The sequence below is a fragment of the Primulina eburnea genome, chromosome 2 (assembly GCF_022965805.1).
Source record: "Primulina eburnea isolate SZY01 chromosome 2, ASM2296580v1, whole genome shotgun sequence".
In the NCBI taxonomy this organism is placed as follows: Eukaryota; Viridiplantae; Streptophyta; class Magnoliopsida; order Lamiales; family Gesneriaceae; genus Primulina; species Primulina eburnea.
The window spans coordinates 6,744,679-6,763,419 of record NC_133102.1 but is presented as its reverse complement, the minus strand read 5'-3'; the positions used below and the strand labels follow the sequence as shown (position 1 = coordinate 6,763,419).

At 31.6% G+C, this 18,741-nt stretch overlaps 1 protein-coding gene across 1 annotated transcript; it reads left to right on the top strand.

Moving 5' to 3' along the window:
* The first annotated feature begins 2,118 nt into the window (after positions 1 to 2,118).
* Positions 2,119 to 4,398, top strand: LOC140824538 (U-box domain-containing protein 19-like). Its single transcript, XM_073186119.1, has one exon. The coding sequence runs from the start codon at positions 2,198 to 2,200 to the stop codon at positions 4,253 to 4,255; it is 2,058 nt and encodes a 685-aa protein (XP_073042220.1). The 5' UTR covers positions 2,119 to 2,197; the 3' UTR covers positions 4,256 to 4,398.
* Positions 4,399 to 18,741: the final 14,343 nt, after the last annotated feature.

Below are 18,741 nucleotides of genomic sequence, written 5' to 3'. Positions count from 1 at the left end.
GACCAAGTCAAGCTAGAGACAAACATACATACATATACAATAGATAGGGAGGGGGATGAGTATTATTTCGGTTTAATTTGAAATTTTGGTTCGGTTAATTTGAAATTTTGGTTTTTATTTTTAAAAATAAAAATTTTGGTTTTTATTTGTAAGACTGTTATAAGGAGGTAAGGAGGGTGTCCTGGCATAGCACTTCCAACGCTCAAGTCAGAGACTGAGGATAAATGGAGGGATCGGCTAAAAGTGCTGCTAAAAACAATATAGTGAATGAATAATCATACGCTTAAACTTGGTATTTATAGGAGAATAACCGGGCTTGTTTTGGGCCCTTCACCTGTGGGCACTAAATATGGACCGGATCTTGTGGACTCATCCATGAGATAAGTTATTAAGATTTTTTTAAGTAAATATTCTGTAAAACGCTCTCGGGTATAGATATCCGTGAAATGGGTCAACCCGGTTCATACTTATAATAAAAAGTAAAATTTTTGTTTGACTAAAAATTAATAGTTATTATTGTACATAATAATTTTTTTTATTTTCTGATGATTGAAATAGCATATTTCAATTATTAATTTTATAAACAATTTTGTTGTTTTTATTTTTTTAAAAAATAAATCAGCTAATTCAGTTTTTAGTAATACATCTATTTGGTTAGATTAGCCTCAAAAAAATTGAGTAGGTCTCTTGTGAGACAGTATGAATATTTATCTCTGAGACGGATTAACCTTACCGATATTCATAATAAAAAGTAATATTATTCGTATTAAAAAGTCATATTTTTCATGGATGACTCAAATAAGAGACATGTCTCACAAAATACAACAACTGAGATCGTATCACACAAGTTTTTGCCTAAACAATTTGCTTAAATTGGTTTCGGTTAATTCGACTTAATTTTTGATCGAATTAACCGAATATTCATCCTTTAACATACACATGTATGAATACACACACGTATATGTATTATATGGATTATAGTATCTTATTAGTATTTTTGTGGGCACAAACAATACGCTTTATCTGAATTTATGTAGGTTTGTTCATATATAAATTAATTACAACTGAAAATACACATGTTGGGATTTGCTAATAACTCAATCCATAGAAGAACTTTCTTGAGATTTCCCACTCACCCGAATACTTCGTATTGTTCGCATAGAAACACACGAGAAAAGTTGGGAGTTTGGAGCGTATATCTATTACATATCCACGTAGAGCTCGTTTCAAGTTAATCATTTATGTCATTAATCAGTGTTGAATACACAAAATAACGAAAAAGTAGTTTTCAAATAATGTAGTGTTTTTCTTTTCCATCGATACCTCCTCCACTAATAATGTGAACTAGTAACCATGGCACACGTGTTACGTGTGTCCTGTATACATGTGGTTAATATATTAAATATTCATGATATTACAACATAATGACGTCAAAATATAAAGAAGAGAGTTTATTTTTCACTGTGGTTAGTTTGGAGAAGAAATAATATTATTTTTTACGTGAGCAGTTTCCTTATGACGGTGAATATACTAATATTATTGTTAAGAAAAAATATAATATAAAAAATGAGAAAGGGTAAAATAAGAAAGAAAGTTGGTGTCCTCATAGAGCGGTTATTATTAGGGGCTCAACTATAATAAAATAGTAAATAGTAAATATAAAAAATTAAAAAGGGTAAAACAAGAAAGAAAATTGGTGTGCTCATAGAGCGGTAATTATTAGGGCCTCATACTTAATATAATAGTATAGATATCATACGAAATGATTGTTCGAAAAAATATTCTAATAATTGATCAAGCGATCATTTATTTCATTAGCTCGGAGCCTCGGACACTTATCAATCAATATTCTTATTTGATCTCGATGATTTAATGGAACGTGAAAATAAAAATAGAAAAGTCGTGGGAAATATTAATCACTCTTTGAATAATACTACAAAATACAAAATTTATTCAAACAAAATAAATATAATAATTAAATAATAACAAGATAAGGAAAAATAAAAGTCCGAAATTCCTTAACCTACGTGTCCTCCATACGTGTCCAGTATCTTTAAAAGTCCGAAAGCACGCGATCAGATGTCGCCACGTGTCCTAAAATTCTCAAACCGACTCAACGGAAATTCAAATGCATTCCATTTTCGGTTGCACACAAATAGAAACATAATAAAAAACAGAGTAATTCTCTATCCAATCCATGGCACTACCTATTGATCGAAATAATCGTCGGATTCTGAGATTCCCAGCGGTTAGGCCGTGCGAGGCCATTTCTCCAGAGACCCTTTTGGAATCATTGATCACAATATCCCGCAGCATATGCAGTTTCAAATCCAAATTCTTCGCAAGTCAGAGAAGAAATTCACGTGAATCGATCCGCCAGATCGAGATTCTTTCCATCCTCTTTGAGGAAATCCGAGACCATTTCTCGGGTGTTTGGAATCCTATTATTCTTTGCTTGTCGGAGCTCCACCAGACATTCCAAATGATTCAGTTCTTGATGGAAGATTGCACGCGTGAAGGAGCTAGATTTTGGATTTTGATGAAATCCTACTCGGTGAGTAGCCAGTTTCAGGTATCCATTCGTTCCATAGCGACTGCCCTCGATGTTCTTCCGTTGAATTCAATTGAAGTTCCATATGAAACTAAGGAGCTGGTAGAAATGCTATCTAAGCAAGCCCGAAAGGCGAAATTCGAGCTTGAGCCCGGAGACGAAGAAGCGATGAAGAGGGTGATTCTGTTGATGAATCAATTCGAGAATAAATTCGAGCCCGACCATTCTATCATCAAGAAGATTCTTGATTATCTAGGCATCAAAACATGGGATGATTGCCACAAGGAGATTAAATTCTTGAATGAAGAAATTGAGGCGGAATGTGTAGGTTGTGATGAAAGAGAAGTACCTTTGTTAAGCAGTTTACTTGGATTATTAAGTTACTGCAGAGGCATCATATTCGAAGATTCTGAATTTTCCGGGATTTTGGACCAAACAGATGGGAGAAATAATAATCTTGAAACACTCAGTTGTTTGAATCCTGAAGATTTTCTTTGTCCCATTTCACTAGAGCTTATGACCGATCCTGTTACAGTGTCGACCGGGCAGACCTACAATCAAGCCTCTATTCAAAAATGGCTCAAATCAGGGAATTTGCTCTGTCCCGTTACAGGTGAGAAGCTCACAAGCACTGAAATGGTGCCTAACACAAATCTTCGGAAGCTGATCGAACAGTTCTGCGCAGAATACGGTGTCTCTTTGGAGAAATCGAGGAAGAAGAATAGAGATATTTCAAGGACAATTTTACCTGGAAGTCCTACCAATGAGGAATCCATCAAATTCTTGTCTCGGTTTCTTACATCAAAATTATGGTCTGGAACAGATTATCAGAAAAACAAGGCAGCCCACGAAATTCGCCTACTTTCCAAGTCGAATCTGTTCAATAGGTCTTGTTTGATTGAATCAGGTTGTGTCCCGCATCTACTTGATTTGCTTCATTCGACAGATCCGGCTACTCAAGAAAACGTTATGTCAGCTTTGTTGAAGTTGTCAAAACAGCCAAACGGCCAGAAAGTAATTATGAGAAGAAGCAAAGGATTGAACGCAATTCTTGGAGTTCTTAAAACAGGATTGAAGTTAGAATCCAGACAGATCGCAGCTGCTACGATCTTTTACCTCTGTTCCACCCACGAAAACAGAAAGATCATAGGAGAAAACCAAGAAACAATCCCTGCCTTACTCGAACTGATCAAAGAAGGGACACCATGTGGGCAAAAAAACTCTATGGTGGCTCTCTTCGCATTACAAATACGTCACAGAAACCGGCAAAGGGCTATAGAATCTGGGGCCGTACCAGTACTTCTAAACTTACTATCTTCTTGCAACAGATTTGAGCTGATAACAGATACATTAGCGGTTCTTTCCATATTGGCAGATAATATAACTGCATCGATCGAAATATTGGAAGCGGCGTCTCTTTCCTTGATTCTACGACAACTACAAACCATTGAAACGCGGGCTGGAAAGGAATACTGCATATCGATTCTGCATTCTTTGTGCCTGAACTGTGGAGAAGTTGTTGTGTCTATCTTGGCAAAGGATGCTCACTTAATGTCTGTGCTTTATTCAATTATCAGTGATGGAACATCATCCCATGCCAACAAAATAGCAAGATCGCTTACTAAAATCTTGCACAGATTTAGTGAAACGAGAGATGGTTTTCAAATCGAGGAGCTGAGGCAAGAACAATTTATTGGTGTTTGATGATGCCTCCCCCCACAAATAGGAATTTTTTTTTTTGTTGGGGTTTTTTTTTGTTATCATATTGTTTGATGGCTGTGGGATTACGAGCTCCTTTTTTTTCCTGGAGCTAATTCCCTTTTAAGTATTTTATTTATTGATTGCGGTGATTTTATTACAGTGAACGTCCATTTTTTAAAGGTTAAAACTAAGAGTAAGTCTCATGTGAGATCATCTCACGAATCATAATCTGTGAGACGGGTCATCCATATCCATATTCACAATAAAAGTAATACTTTTAGCATAAAAAATAATACTTTTTCATGGGTGATCCAAATAAAAGATCCGTCTCACAAATACGACTCGTAAGATCGTCTCACACAAGTTTTTGCCTAAAACTAATTGCAGCTTTAAAAAAAATGGTGGGAACGGGGGATTCAACATCGAGGTTGTGTTAGTATAAAAGTATTACATTTGATAATAATAAAAATTAATTTAATTTTCAAGTACTAGTAAATATCAGGTAAATTTTTAAAATTTTTTGAAAAATCAATGTGAGAGTTGACAAATATAAAATTTTTTCCCTTCAACTTTGATACAAGAATTATACGAGTATAAATTATATGAAGATGAAGCTCAATCTACTAAAAAATATTTGTCTATAAGAGACCTTAAATTGTACATAACTATGTAAATTTAATTTTTTTAATTAATATTATTTATAGGTTGTTTATTTTTTATTATAATTAATTGTGTGTATGTTATTCTAATGTAGGGTTATTTCATTTAATCTTACGTTGTACTGACATTAATTAGCTTTGCAATGAAAATAATAGATATATGGCATTGATTTTAAAAATTAGTATATTTACTAATTATATAAGCTTGAATAGAAATTATCAATAATATCCTCAAGAATCCAAAAATAAAATAAGAACTGAAGCTGTATATATATTATAAATTGGAGCTAATAATTTTATAATAAAATCCATTCGAACAACAAATTATATCTCCAGAATCCTGCAAAGAAGAACTAAAAATGATTGTGTTTGAACCAGCTGTATCACAATGAGAATAAACATTTTTGTACAAAAATATTTAAAAGGTTTAATGAAAAACAAGTATGTCTAAAGCTTACTATTATGGTCTATCAAATTATGTTTTTATTATTATTATTATTATTATTATTATTATTATTATTACTACTATTATAAATATATCGGTTTGAACCGTGAACTTACTTTTTTACCCTTTTATTTATTTTATAATTTGTCATGTTCAGTTGGTTCTTTAAGTAATTTTCTATGTTAGTTTAATATGTTAATTAATAGTGTACTTAAATTTTATTTTTTAGTTTTCTTTTTTATCCTTTCATTTATATTTTGTCATGTTCATGAGGTTATTTAAGTCATTTTTCATGTTAGTTTAATGTGATAATTAATAGTGTACTTAACTCAATCAAATTAATTATTATTTTGATTTTACTTATACATTTTAAAAAGTTGCTAATATTACTAAAATCTATTTTATTTTATTATTATAAATATGTGAATTTTATTTGTAAACTTACTATTTTACCATTTTGTTTATTGTCATTTTTTCATACTAGTTTAATATGATAATTAATAGTGTACTTAACTCCATCAAATTAATTATTATTTTGATTTTACTTTGTAAACTTACTATTTTACCTTTTTTGTTTTATAATTTGAATAATGTTCATAATGTTCTTTAAATTATTTTCTACGGTAGTTTAATAGGATTATTAATAGAGCACTAAACTCAATCAAGCTATTTATGATTCTAATTTTCCTTTTATTTTTAAATTTAAATTTTACTTTTATTTATTTTAATTTTACTTTTACTTTTATTTTTAAATTTAAATTTAATTACTTTAATTTATACAATGACATCAAATTAATAGAAAATCACTCTCATAATGTTATACATTAAAAAAATTATTAATATTACGAACATTAAAGTAATAATAGGAAGACGAATGGAGATGAGTGTCATTGAAAAAATTAAATAATTAAAAAATATTAAGGTCGTATAAAACATCTTCTTTTCATTTATAATAGAGATATTTTAAGACTACTTATGTATCAAAATATATATATGATTGAGAGAAAATATTTGTATGTAGGTGATTTCAATATAAACTTTTAAGCTATTTAGTCAATTTTCGATGTATGATGTTAAATAAATATTATCTATTAAATATATGATTTTCATTTGTAACTTTACCATTTTACTATTTTTTGTTTTACAATTTGTCATGTTCATGATGTTATTTAAGCCAATTTTTATGCTTATTTGTACTTAACTCAAAATTAATTACTAAATTTATACATTTCTGTCGAATTCATGAAAAATATCTAACATATTGATGATAGGTAATAATGGGCAGATGAAAGAAAATGAGTCGGATTGAATAAAAATAAATTATTAATAAATATTAAGGTTATATAAAACATCTTTCTTCCATTTAGAATAAAGATATTTTCAAATTCTTTATGTGTCAAACACTATTGTTAAGCTATTTAGTCAATTTTTTTATATATGCTGCTAAATAAATATTACTAAATAATATGCTTCATTTGTTCATTTTGTGTTCTTGAAATGAGATGAGTTTTTTAACATAGCATTATATGTTTGGTGTTATATGTCATTTGTATTGATCATGTTGTGTTTGGATTCCTTATGTGATTTGTTTGTTCACCGAAAGTTAATATAAAACAAAACCATATATCCCACAAAAATGATTGTTTTTAATTTTTTTACCTTGAGATATTTTGTTAATTCTCAAACACATAATGCATGTTTTCAGTTTGCTTATATTACTTAGTTTGAAGCGACTTAGAAAATATTGAAAATGATGAAATGATTCTTCGTTTTTAGCTTATATCTCAGAATATAAAGAGGTAATATTTTTTTATTTATTGGGACATGTATTTCCAGACTTCGATCTGTCTGTAAATCAGTATTCAAAATTTTTACAAAATTATTATATTCTCTATTCAAAATTTTTTATTTAAATTGATTGAAGGTATTTGAATTTGAGTTCTTATGTGCTTGATTATATTATTTTTGTAGTATTATTTATTGTGAAATTAATAGGTGAACTAAAAATATTAATGGATCTATGAGTCTTCTGGTGGACGACAAACATGGATAAATTATTAAAAGAGATAATATCAAGTAGATTTTTGACATACGATTTTGTTCTAATTAAATGATTATGAATGATTCTAAATTTTAATTTTATCACAAATTAACATATGTTTTGTCGTTGTCAGATATATTTTGTCAACGGTCTAATATTTTTCTTTGATTTAAGGAAAATTGTGTGACTTCGTATTTATTTTTATTTCTTAAGGTTTTATTAAAGGATTTTTCATGATGATTTTGAGGCACCATTTTTTCCTTTGTATGTTTTTTTGTAAAAGTAAAATATTTATGAAACCATGACGTTAATAAGGCGCATTCTCTTTATTTGAAAAAAAAATTGAAAAATTTATAAAAATTTTGAATAATATGAGTTAGTATTAAATTTGAGAGTGATTTATGCTTTTTGTTGCTCGTATATACTCCAATTTTTTTGTTATTGTACTAAATAAATTATTTTTTGAACTTTGAGTTATCATTTTTTTTATGAAGATTGTTTGTGTCATGAATTTTTAAATTCATTTTGTTTAGTATTGTTGGCGGCAATTGATTTTTTTGATATTCAATTATTTGTCTTATTGTTTATATGAAAATATGTATGAGAGTACACCAATCATAGCCACATATTTTGGGTCTTATGTTCTATGAAGAGGGTAATATATGATTTCTGTGAATTATATAATTAATTGGTTTTTCATATATGTAGCTAAGAAATGAATCAAATTTTGAACAAAAAATTTATGACAAACATAGTGGATGAAAAAAACATGTTAAAAAAAATAATGTTGCGTATTATAACTATGTCCCTATTTTTGTATGATATAATTTACATGCATTTTTTTAGATATTTGAAATCAGGTCTAACTAAGTAACATGAAACATACATATATATATTTCAAGGCGTATTTAAAGTAAAATATTAAGATAAAAATGATTCATATTTAAATTTCAATGCAGCACAATGAAGAAGAAATTGAAAAATTGTATGTGTAAACCTTTAAGGATTATATAGTGATTATGTTGTTATTTTATGGTTTGTAACATATTGATGTCATATAAAATATCAATATTTCTCAAAAAATAAACAAAAAAGAAAAAAATTCTTCATTCAGAAAAATAAATACATCAAAAAAAATTATGTATAATTCTAATTCTATTTTTAATGGTATGACAATAATTCTAGAGCTTTGTGGACACAATAGATCAATTTTGTGCATTTTTAGTTTATTGGGACATTGAGCCTGTTGCACTTTATTTCTTTCAATATTATCTCGATAGATTTCGAGGTGGCTAAGAGGTTGTTTTTGTCAATTTTTTTAGTTAAAGTGACTAACAAACTAATTCATAAGATATATGATGGTAACATAGAGAAATACTCGCCAAATAAATTCGCTTAGCTGAATAGTGAAATTCAAATTGAATTATACAATATTTCATCCAATTAATTTTGTCTATTATAAGATGCTCATGATATCTAAACAGTTGTATTATTAGATGAGATATTGAAGAAGACAATTACTATAGTTGATGTGTAGAACCCGTAACTTAGACTACGTATAAGTCATTCATAATTCCTAGTATTTAAATTAAAATGATTTTTTTTCATTTCATGAGTATTTAATTGCTTTTCTTTAAATTTATTTATTTTACGCAGTAGTCTAATCGTCATCTTTTAAGTATACAAGTGAGGCCGGACTGGAGATGGAGTATTGAGATAAATTAGTAAAGTCGTGTTTAATTATTTTATGCATTTTATGCATAATTCATGCATGATAGGATTTGCTTCACGAAATTTTAAAAGTTCGTGCATTAGAATTTTAAGTTGCATTTCACGTTCGAGCGAGGATCGGAGACTGGGGAATCTTCAGGAAATTATTTTATTTCACGATTAATTTTTATAAATTAATTTAGAGCATTTTAAGTGTATTTTTCTAAAATAGGATTTTTGGGATATTTTTACCCGCAAGACTTTATTTTTAACGGTACGCAAATTTTATCGAATCGGGGGACTTTTAATGGTTCGACTAATATTTTTAAAATATTTTCAACTCGATATATTTTTCGGGAGTTGGTTCGAGCTTAATGGGCCCACTTTTGAGTTGATAGGGCTTAATCACCTTTTTAATATTTAAATTAAACAAACTAGGCCCATTAACTTATAATTTGTCTATATAATTAACACCTAAGCATCCAATTAACCCTAAACCTAAAGTCATTAGCCGACACCTCATTCAGAGCTCACCCCTCCCCTCGGTTTCAAAAAAAAAAAAATCTCCAGCTGAAGGCTCGATCTTGAGCTTGTTTATACAAAGAAAATTCACCCGGGTTCCTTCCCTTCATCCTTGCACTCCAACCATCTCAAGGCACGTTTTATTCCATTTTTTTTCTGCATCACTCACGTTTTATTACTGTTGCATGTGTAAATATGTAAGAAAACTTTCGATCCACGCGCAATTTGATAGATCTCGTCCATTTTGTTGCATGAAACATTGTATCCTATGCTTTGCTCTCACGACTTCTGTGTTTGTGCAAGGGGTGGTCGTACCGAGTTGTTAGGGGGCTGTACAGGTTGTGCTCGAAGGGATTTAGTTGCTGGAGTTAGAAGCTGGAACGAGATCAATGGGTGCGAGATCAGTGGGTTGTGCGAGAGGGGAGGAGGGGGCGCTCGATCTGGTTCGTCCGTGGTTCTGGCCGCGCGAGGGCATCCTCCAGCCCTGTACCAGACCCTGATGGGTCTACGTCGGGGTATGGAATGGCTCAAACCGTACCAGAGACAACGGCGAGATCACTCGAGCCTTGCGAAGAGAGGCGAGCCGCGGTAGGAGATGTGGTTGAGTCTCGGTTTTTAGGAGACAACACAGTGCATGGGTTGGTTGGGTCGGTTTTGATAGTTGCCTTGGGGTCTGGTCTAGGTCCCTAACAGGCTGGTTCATGGCTGGAACGACGGGGGAGCTTGAGGCGAGAGCTTTTGAGGGAGATGTGCACGTGAGAGATTTATTGAGGGTAGGGCCGAGAGTTGGTAAGGGAGAGAAATACTATTAGCCGAGAGTTTTGGGTGGGGCAAGACTATTTTAGGATCATTTTATTTTTTAAAGATAGGGTAGAAAGTTGGGAAAGAATTTATTTGATTTTGAGTCGATTCGGGTTAAAAACCGGGATCCCGGTCTAAGTTTTTAAAATAAATTAGTTAAGTTGTGAATTTGGCTCGAATTTACGTCTAAGAATATTTTAATAATGTTCTGGGATATTTTAAGGAGTTCGGTAAGCTTCGGGTCAATTTTAGAGGTCCAGGGGTAAAATGGTAATTTTTGGGTTTCCAGGGGCAAAATGGTAATTTTGCACCCGGGGTGAGATTTTTGTCCTAGCAGCGCCCTGAGCACGAATCATAATATTTTTAAATGTTCATGCATCACATTTACGATTTTTTTTATGCTATTATAATAATTATGGTGCATGCTTAATTTAAAGGAATAAAGTAAGAAAGTGAAGAGCACTCCGTCTCCGCCGCGCCGCGTCATTATTTCGTTTGTTTTCTGTCAAAACAAACCAAGGCATGTTTATATCTCCTTTGACTCTTCAATCAAGTCATATAGATATTTTTTAAATTATCGCAAGTAAATGATTTTAATACAGGATATTGAAATTTTTCAGATTTGATGATGCCATTTAATTATATTACGTGCATAGAAATATAAAATATTCATTTTGAGATTTATGCGATATTGCTTGTGGTTACTTTACTATCATGATTAAATCCGGTAGCCAGTTATAGGTCCGGTCGTCAGTTACCGGTTATGAGAGCATTACTAAGTCATGTCGCCAGTTACAGGCCCGGTCGCCAGTTACCGGTCAGTTCAGTTGTTTCACCCAGTACTGTGGCAGTGGTCTGATCAGACGTACATTACTAAGTCCTGTCGCCAGTTACAGGCCCGGTCGCCAGTTACCGGTCATTTCAGTTCAGGGACCACATGCGTAGACCATAATCTCACCAAAAAATTATTACAAGTTATTTCAGTACAGGGCTCCAAGGAGCAAACATTTTACTATGATATTCAGTTCAGTTATGCACGTATTATAATTGCTCAGGACATGATATTTTTATCCCATGCAAATTTTACTATATTATTTACGATATATGCATGTTGAGTCTTTAGACTCACTAGACTTGATTGTTGTAGGTACTGATGATGTTGGGACCGAGGGCGAGGACCAGTGAGCTAGCTTGGGTCGGCGGTAGTGGCACCCGAGGACCTCAGTTCAGCATTTGCAAAATTTTATTTTTAATGCTCAAACATTTGATCGCTTGTTGAATTATTTTAAATTGTTACTTTGCAATTATTTACTTTCGCTGCTATTTTAAACATTTAACACTTTTTGGCAGTTTGTCTATGAATGAGACTATTAATTATTTAAAAGAAAATTTTTAAATTTTCCGCAAATTTTCAAGTAAGGATTTTCGGGCCTTTACAGTTGGTATCAGAGCCTATGTTCTTGTAAAGGGTTACACTACTACTGATCACAAGAAGCTCACGAAGCCACGTCTTCGGTCTGTAAGTTTTACAGTTCAGCATTTTATTTAAAGCATGAATTATTTTGTCAGCATGCTTCCAGATTTTCAGTATTTCAGTGTTCAGTTAAAGTAAATTAAAGAATTATGCATGTTGGTTACGTACGGGTTATTTTTGGAACAGTATGCCTCCTAGACGTCAGGTAGGACGCCCGCGAGGGGGCCGTGGGTACCGTCATGTGAACGAGTTTGATCAGAGACAGGAGGGGCAGGCACCTCCTCCACCTCCTCCTCCTCCACCTCCTCCACCGCCCCCACCGGACATGAATGCCCAGATGCTAGCTGGGATGACACAGTTCTTCGCACAGTTTGCGGGGAACAATGCTGTGGTGACTAGGCCGACAGGGCCCGAGGCTGTTTACGAGCGATTTATGAAGATGCGTCCAAAGGAGTTTTCTGGGACTTCTGACCCCATGGTTGCCGAGAGATGGATCAAATATCTCGAGGTCATTTTCGAGTTTATGGAGCTAGGAGACGCAGACCGAGTCCGGTGTGCCACCTATCTGTTCACTGGAGACGCCCGCTTATGGTGGGAAGGAGCTTCGGTAGCCTTGACTTTGGCTACACTTTCTTGGACCCGCTTTACGGAGGTATTTTACTCCAAATATTTTACTGATGAGGTGCGTTCACGGTTGACCAGGGAGTTCATGACCCTGAGACAGGGAGAGCTGACTGTTACGGAGTTTGTCCGTAAGTTTGAGAGGGGCTGCCATTTCGTGCCCCTGCTTGCGAATGATGCGGGTGCCAAGCTGAGGCACTTTCTTGATGGACTACGGCCGATCTTGCGCCGTGATGTTAGGGTGGCTGGCCCTACTACCTATGAGATTGCCGTTTCTAGAGCTCTGGCTGCAGAGCAAGATCTTATCGACATTGAGAAGGATCGCTTGGGGAAGCGACCAGTCCAGGTACCACACCGCCCTCCTACTCAGCAGCATCAGCATCAGCATAAGAGGCCTTTTCACGGCCCGTCCAGATTCAGAGGAGGACCTCAGCAGCAGCAACAGGGACGTGCAGTCCCGAGGCCATTTGAACACCCACTCTGTCCCAAGTGCTCACGCCGCCACCCTGGAGCATGTATGTTTGGCTCAGGGAAGTGTTACAAGTGTGGTAGCCCAGACCACACGCTGCCGTATTGCCCTCAGAAGAACCTACCTACCCAGGGCAGAGTTTTTGCTCTTCATGCTGCGGAGACGAACCCCGATACCATGTTGATGACAGGTACTTTACAGTTTTAAGTCTAATTTTGCATTCCAATGTTTTGGGAATCGGGATTAAGAGTTTGAACTTAGAATTGCAATAGGGTTGCATGCTCTACCTAGTATTATTTTCGGAATTTAGTTAGAATAACTTGGGCCTTTGCATGTCTATAAGCTTAGCTCTTGTGATTATTGGGTTCAACATAGCGTTCTAACCTTTCAGGGAGAATTTTCATAGCTAGCTCAGCTACCAAAGCCCTGATAGATTCAGGGGCTACCCATTCATTTATTTCAGAGGTCTTTGCAAACTTTCTCAAAGTTAAGACCATCGGGCTAGATGTAGCATATTCAGTAGTGTTGCCTTCAGGCGAAGAGATGGCAGCCACCAATGTGATACAAGACATAGATCTGGAGCTCCATGGAAATCTGGTCTATGCGGATCTTGTAGTGCTGCCGATGCCAGAGTTTGACATCATTCTGGGGATGGACTAGCTATTACGGAACAGAGTTTTGATCGATTTTCAGCGGAGATCTATTCTAGTCCGACCTCCTGGAATGACACAGTTCTTATTTGAGCCGGACAGGTACTTTCCCTTACCACGCATTATTCCTTATGTCCAGGCTAGGAAACTCATGCATAAAGGGTGTCGGCATTTTTAGCGACTTTTATATCTGTCCCCGAGGCGCCCAGTCAGTCAGCTTCAGATGTTCCGATTGTTAGAGACTTCTTGGACGTTTTCCCGGAGGACGTCTCTGGTATACCACCTGAGAGAGAGGTGGAGTTTTCTATTGAGCTTATGTCAGGTACGGCTCCGATCTCCAAAGCACCGTACCGACTAGCACCGACAGAGATGGCAGAGCTTAAGAAGCAGATTCAGGAACTTCTTGATAAGGAGTTCATTCGCCCGAGTTTTTCACCATGGGGGCGCCAGTCTTATTCGTGAAGAAGAAGGATGGCTCTATGAGGCTTTGTATTGATTACCGGGAGTTGAACAGGGTCACAGTGAAGAACAAGTACCCACTTCCGCGGATTGAGGACCTATTTGATCAATTGCAGGGAGCTTCGGTGTTCTCCAAGATATATCTGCGTTCCGGTTATCACCAATTGAGGGTCAGAGATGCCGATGTTTCCAAGACTGCCTTCAGGACTCGTTATGGTAGTTTGTCTATGAATGAGACTATTAATTATTTAAAAGAAAATTTTTAAATTTTCCGCAAATTTTCAAGTAAGGATTTTCGGGCCTTTACATGATGATTGTCAAAAACTGAAAAATCATTCAACAATAAAATAAATATTTGGAAAATAAGATTACTGGATAAAAACAATGTAGAAAACCGAAAAAAACGTCTTGATAGGGAAGTAAATTACGAGCATGTCAGATCACATATGAGGATTTTAAATAACATAATAGATGTTAAAGAAGATCATATACTTGCTGAGTATACCAAAATGGTTTATGTATACTATAACAAACTACGATAAAGAGTTGAGTTATCAAAATCAACTAATAAGTATATTGAAAAGCGTGTCATGTTCATGATGTTATTTAAGCCAATTTTTATGCTTATTTGTACTTAACTCAAAATTAATTACTAAATTTATACATTTCTGTCGAATTCATGAAAAATATCTAACATATTGATGATAGGTAATAATGGGCAGATGAAAGGAAATGAGTCGAATTGAATAAAAATAAATTATTAATAAATATTAAGGTTATATAAAAATCTTTCTCCCATTTAGAATAAAGATGTTTTCAAATTCTTTATGTGTCAAACACTATTTTTAAGCTATTTAGTCAATTTTTTATATATGCTGCTAAATAAATATTACTAAATAATATGCTTCATTTGTTAATTTTGTATTCTTGCAATGAGATGAGTTTTTTAACATAGCATTATATGTTTGGTGTTATATGTCGTTTGTATTGATCATGTTGTGTTTGGATTCCTTATGTGATTTGTTTGTTCACCGAAAGAAAATATAAAACAAAACCATATATCCCACAAAAATGATTGTTTTTAATTTTTTTACCTTGAGATATTTTGTTAATTCTCAAACACATAATGCATGTTTTCAGTTTGCTTATATTACCTTGAGATATTTTCGTTTTTAGCTTATATCTTGAGATATTTTCGTTTTTAGCTTGAGATATTTTCGTTTTTAGCTTATATCTCAGAATATAAAGAGATAATATTTTTTTATTTATTGGGACATGTATTTCCAGACTTCGATCTGTCTATAAATCAGTATTCAAAATTTTTACAAAATTATTATATTCTCTATTCAAAATTTTTTATTTAAATTGATTGAAGGTATTTGAATTTGAGTTCTTATGTGCTTGATTATATTATTTTTGTAGTATTATTTATTGTGAAATTAATAGGTGAACTAAAAAAAATTAGTGGATCTATGAGTCTTCTGGTGGACGACAAACATGGATAAATTATTAAAAGAGATAATATCAAGTAGATTTTTGGCATACGATTTTGTTCTAATTAAACGATTATGCATGATTCTAAATTTTAATTTTATCACAAATTAACGTATGTTTTGTCGTTGTCAGATATATTTTGTCAACGGTCTAATATTTTTCTTTGATTTAAGGAAAATTGTGTGACTTTGTATTTATTTTTATTTCTTAAGGTTTTATTAAAGGATTTTTCATGATGATTTTGAGGCATCATTTTTTCCTTTGTATGTTTTTTTTAAAAGTAAAATATTTATGAAACCATGACGTTAATTAATAAGGTGCTTTCTCTTTATTTGAAAAAAAAAATATTGAAAAATTTATAAAAATTTTGAATAATATGAGTTAGTTTTTAATTTGAGAGTGATTTATGCTTTTTGTTGCTCGTATATACTCCAATTTTTTTGTTATTGTACTAAATAAATTATTTTTGAACTTTGAGTTATCAATTTTTTATGAAGATTGTTTGTGTCATGAATTTTTAAATTCATTTTGTTTAGTATTGTTTGCGGCAATTGATTTTTTTGATATTCAATTATTTGTCTTATTGTTTATATGAAAATATGTATGAGAGTACACCAATCATAGCCACATATTTTGGGTCTTATGTTCTATGAAGAGGGTAATATATGATTTCTGTGAATTATATAATTTATTGGTTTTTCATACATGTAGCTAAGAAATGAATCAAATTTTGAACAAAAAATTTATGACAAACATAGTGGATGAAAAAAAACATGTTAAAAAAAATAATGTTGGGTATTATAACTATGTCCCTATTTTTGTATGATATAATTTACATACATTTTTTTAGATATTTGAAATCAGGTCTAACTAAGTAACATGAAACATACACATATATATTTCAAGGCGTATTTAAAGTAAAATATTATGATAAAAATGATTCATATTTAAATTTCAACGCAGCACAATGAAGAATAAATTGAAAAATTGTATGTGTAAACCTTTAAGGGTTATATAGTGATTATGTTGTTATTTTATGGTTTGTAACATATTGATGCCATATAAAATATCAATATTTCTCAAAGAATAAACAAAAAAGAAAAAAATTCTTCATTCAGAAAAATAAATACATGAAAAAAAATTATGTATAATTATCATTCTATTTTTAATGGTATGACAATAATTCTAAAGCTTTGTGGACACAATAGATCAATTTTGTGCATTTTTAGTTTATTGAGACATTGAGCCTGTTGCACTTTATTTCTTTCAATATTATCTCGATAGATTTCGAGGTTGCTAAGAGGTTGTTTTTGTCAATTTTTTTAGTTAAAATGACTAACAAACTAATTCATAAGATATATGATGGTAACATAGAGAACTACTCGCCAAATAATTCACTTAGCCGAATAGTGAAATTCAAATTGAATTATACAATATTTCATCCAATTAATTTTTTCTATTATAAGATGCTCATGATATCTAAACATTTGTATTATTAGATGAGATATTGAGTAAGACAATTACTATAGTTGATGATTGTCAAAAACTGAAAAATCATTCAACAATAAAATAAATATTTGGAAAACAAGATTACTGGATAAAAACAATGTAGAAAACCGAAAAAAACGTCTTGATAGGAAAGTAAACTACGAGCATGTCAGATCACAGATGAGGATTTTAAATAACATAATAGATGTTAAAGACGATCATATACTTGCTGAGTATACCAAAATGGTTTATGTATATTATAACAAACTACGATAAAGAGTATAGTTATCAAAATCAACTAATAAGTATATTGAAAAGTATGTCATGTTGATAAGATAACTTCTTCGACTCATAGACCGTCTATGGTCATGATTTTTTATTTTGTGGTTTGGTTTGTTTTAATTAATAAATGTTATTAGCCATATTTTAATTCATTTAAATATTATCAAAATTTCGTACTTATATTTCCAGCAATTTAGCTGTTCACGTGCAACGCACGTTCACTTTTTAGTATATATCTAATCTAACATACATATAAATATACCACTTTCAATTGTGAATTTCCTTATATGTCCTTGTTCATTTAAGTTGGCCAATTAAATTATTAGGTTATCTTATCTTAAGGTTTTTCTTTTTGTAATTCATTGTCCACCTTAAATGAATTTGGACATTAATACTCATTCTTCTTTATCTAACATACATATAAATAAATAATAATACTAAATAAATAAATATACCACTTCAATTGTAATTAATACACATTCCTCATTATTCCTTAAATTTTATGCCAAAAAAATTATTTTTTTACATTTTCTTGTTCATTTAATTTAGCAAATTAAATTAATATGTCTTTTTAAGTGTTTTTTTTTATTCATTGTCCATCTTAGATATATTTGAACATTAATTCACATTCTTCTTTATTTTCTAAATTTTATTTTATGTAAAAAAATTATTTATTTACATTTCTTAGTCAATTTTTGTTATTCATTATCCATCTTAGATATATTTGGATATTAATACACATTCTTCTTTTTTTTTCCATCTAAATTTTAAACTAAATTTACGATATAATCTTTAAAAAAAATTTAATCGATATAATCCTTATAATAAATATGAATTATATTGATAGTTTATTATCATTTATTATATATTATAATTTTACATATAAAATATTTTAACTGAGTATTACATATTATTTTATTTATATATGTTTTTGCTATATATATTTATTTGAGTGGTATTATGTTAAAATATTATTTCTCTTAAATTATTAATCACCAATATTAATTTATAAATGATTGATTCCGATATAAAATTAATTATCTATAATATATATTCTAAAAAAACATAGAAATTAAATAAAATCCGCAATGTGTTAAAAGTTAACAAAAGCAAAAGTGATATTTACCTTAAAAACAAGTTTAATGATTTTATTTTAACATTATTATGATAATTGAGTAAATTAAGAGAATTTTATTTGACGTTTGTCTATGTGTACTCTATTTAAGTAAATTTTAGATTTGATTTTGGTAAAATTCACTATTATGTTAATTTATTTTTATTGTTTTTTTTCATTTTGAATGAAAAATATTTTTGCTGATTTATCATTTAAGAGAGCTGTATTATGTCGTGAATTGAAAAATGTCATATAAATTA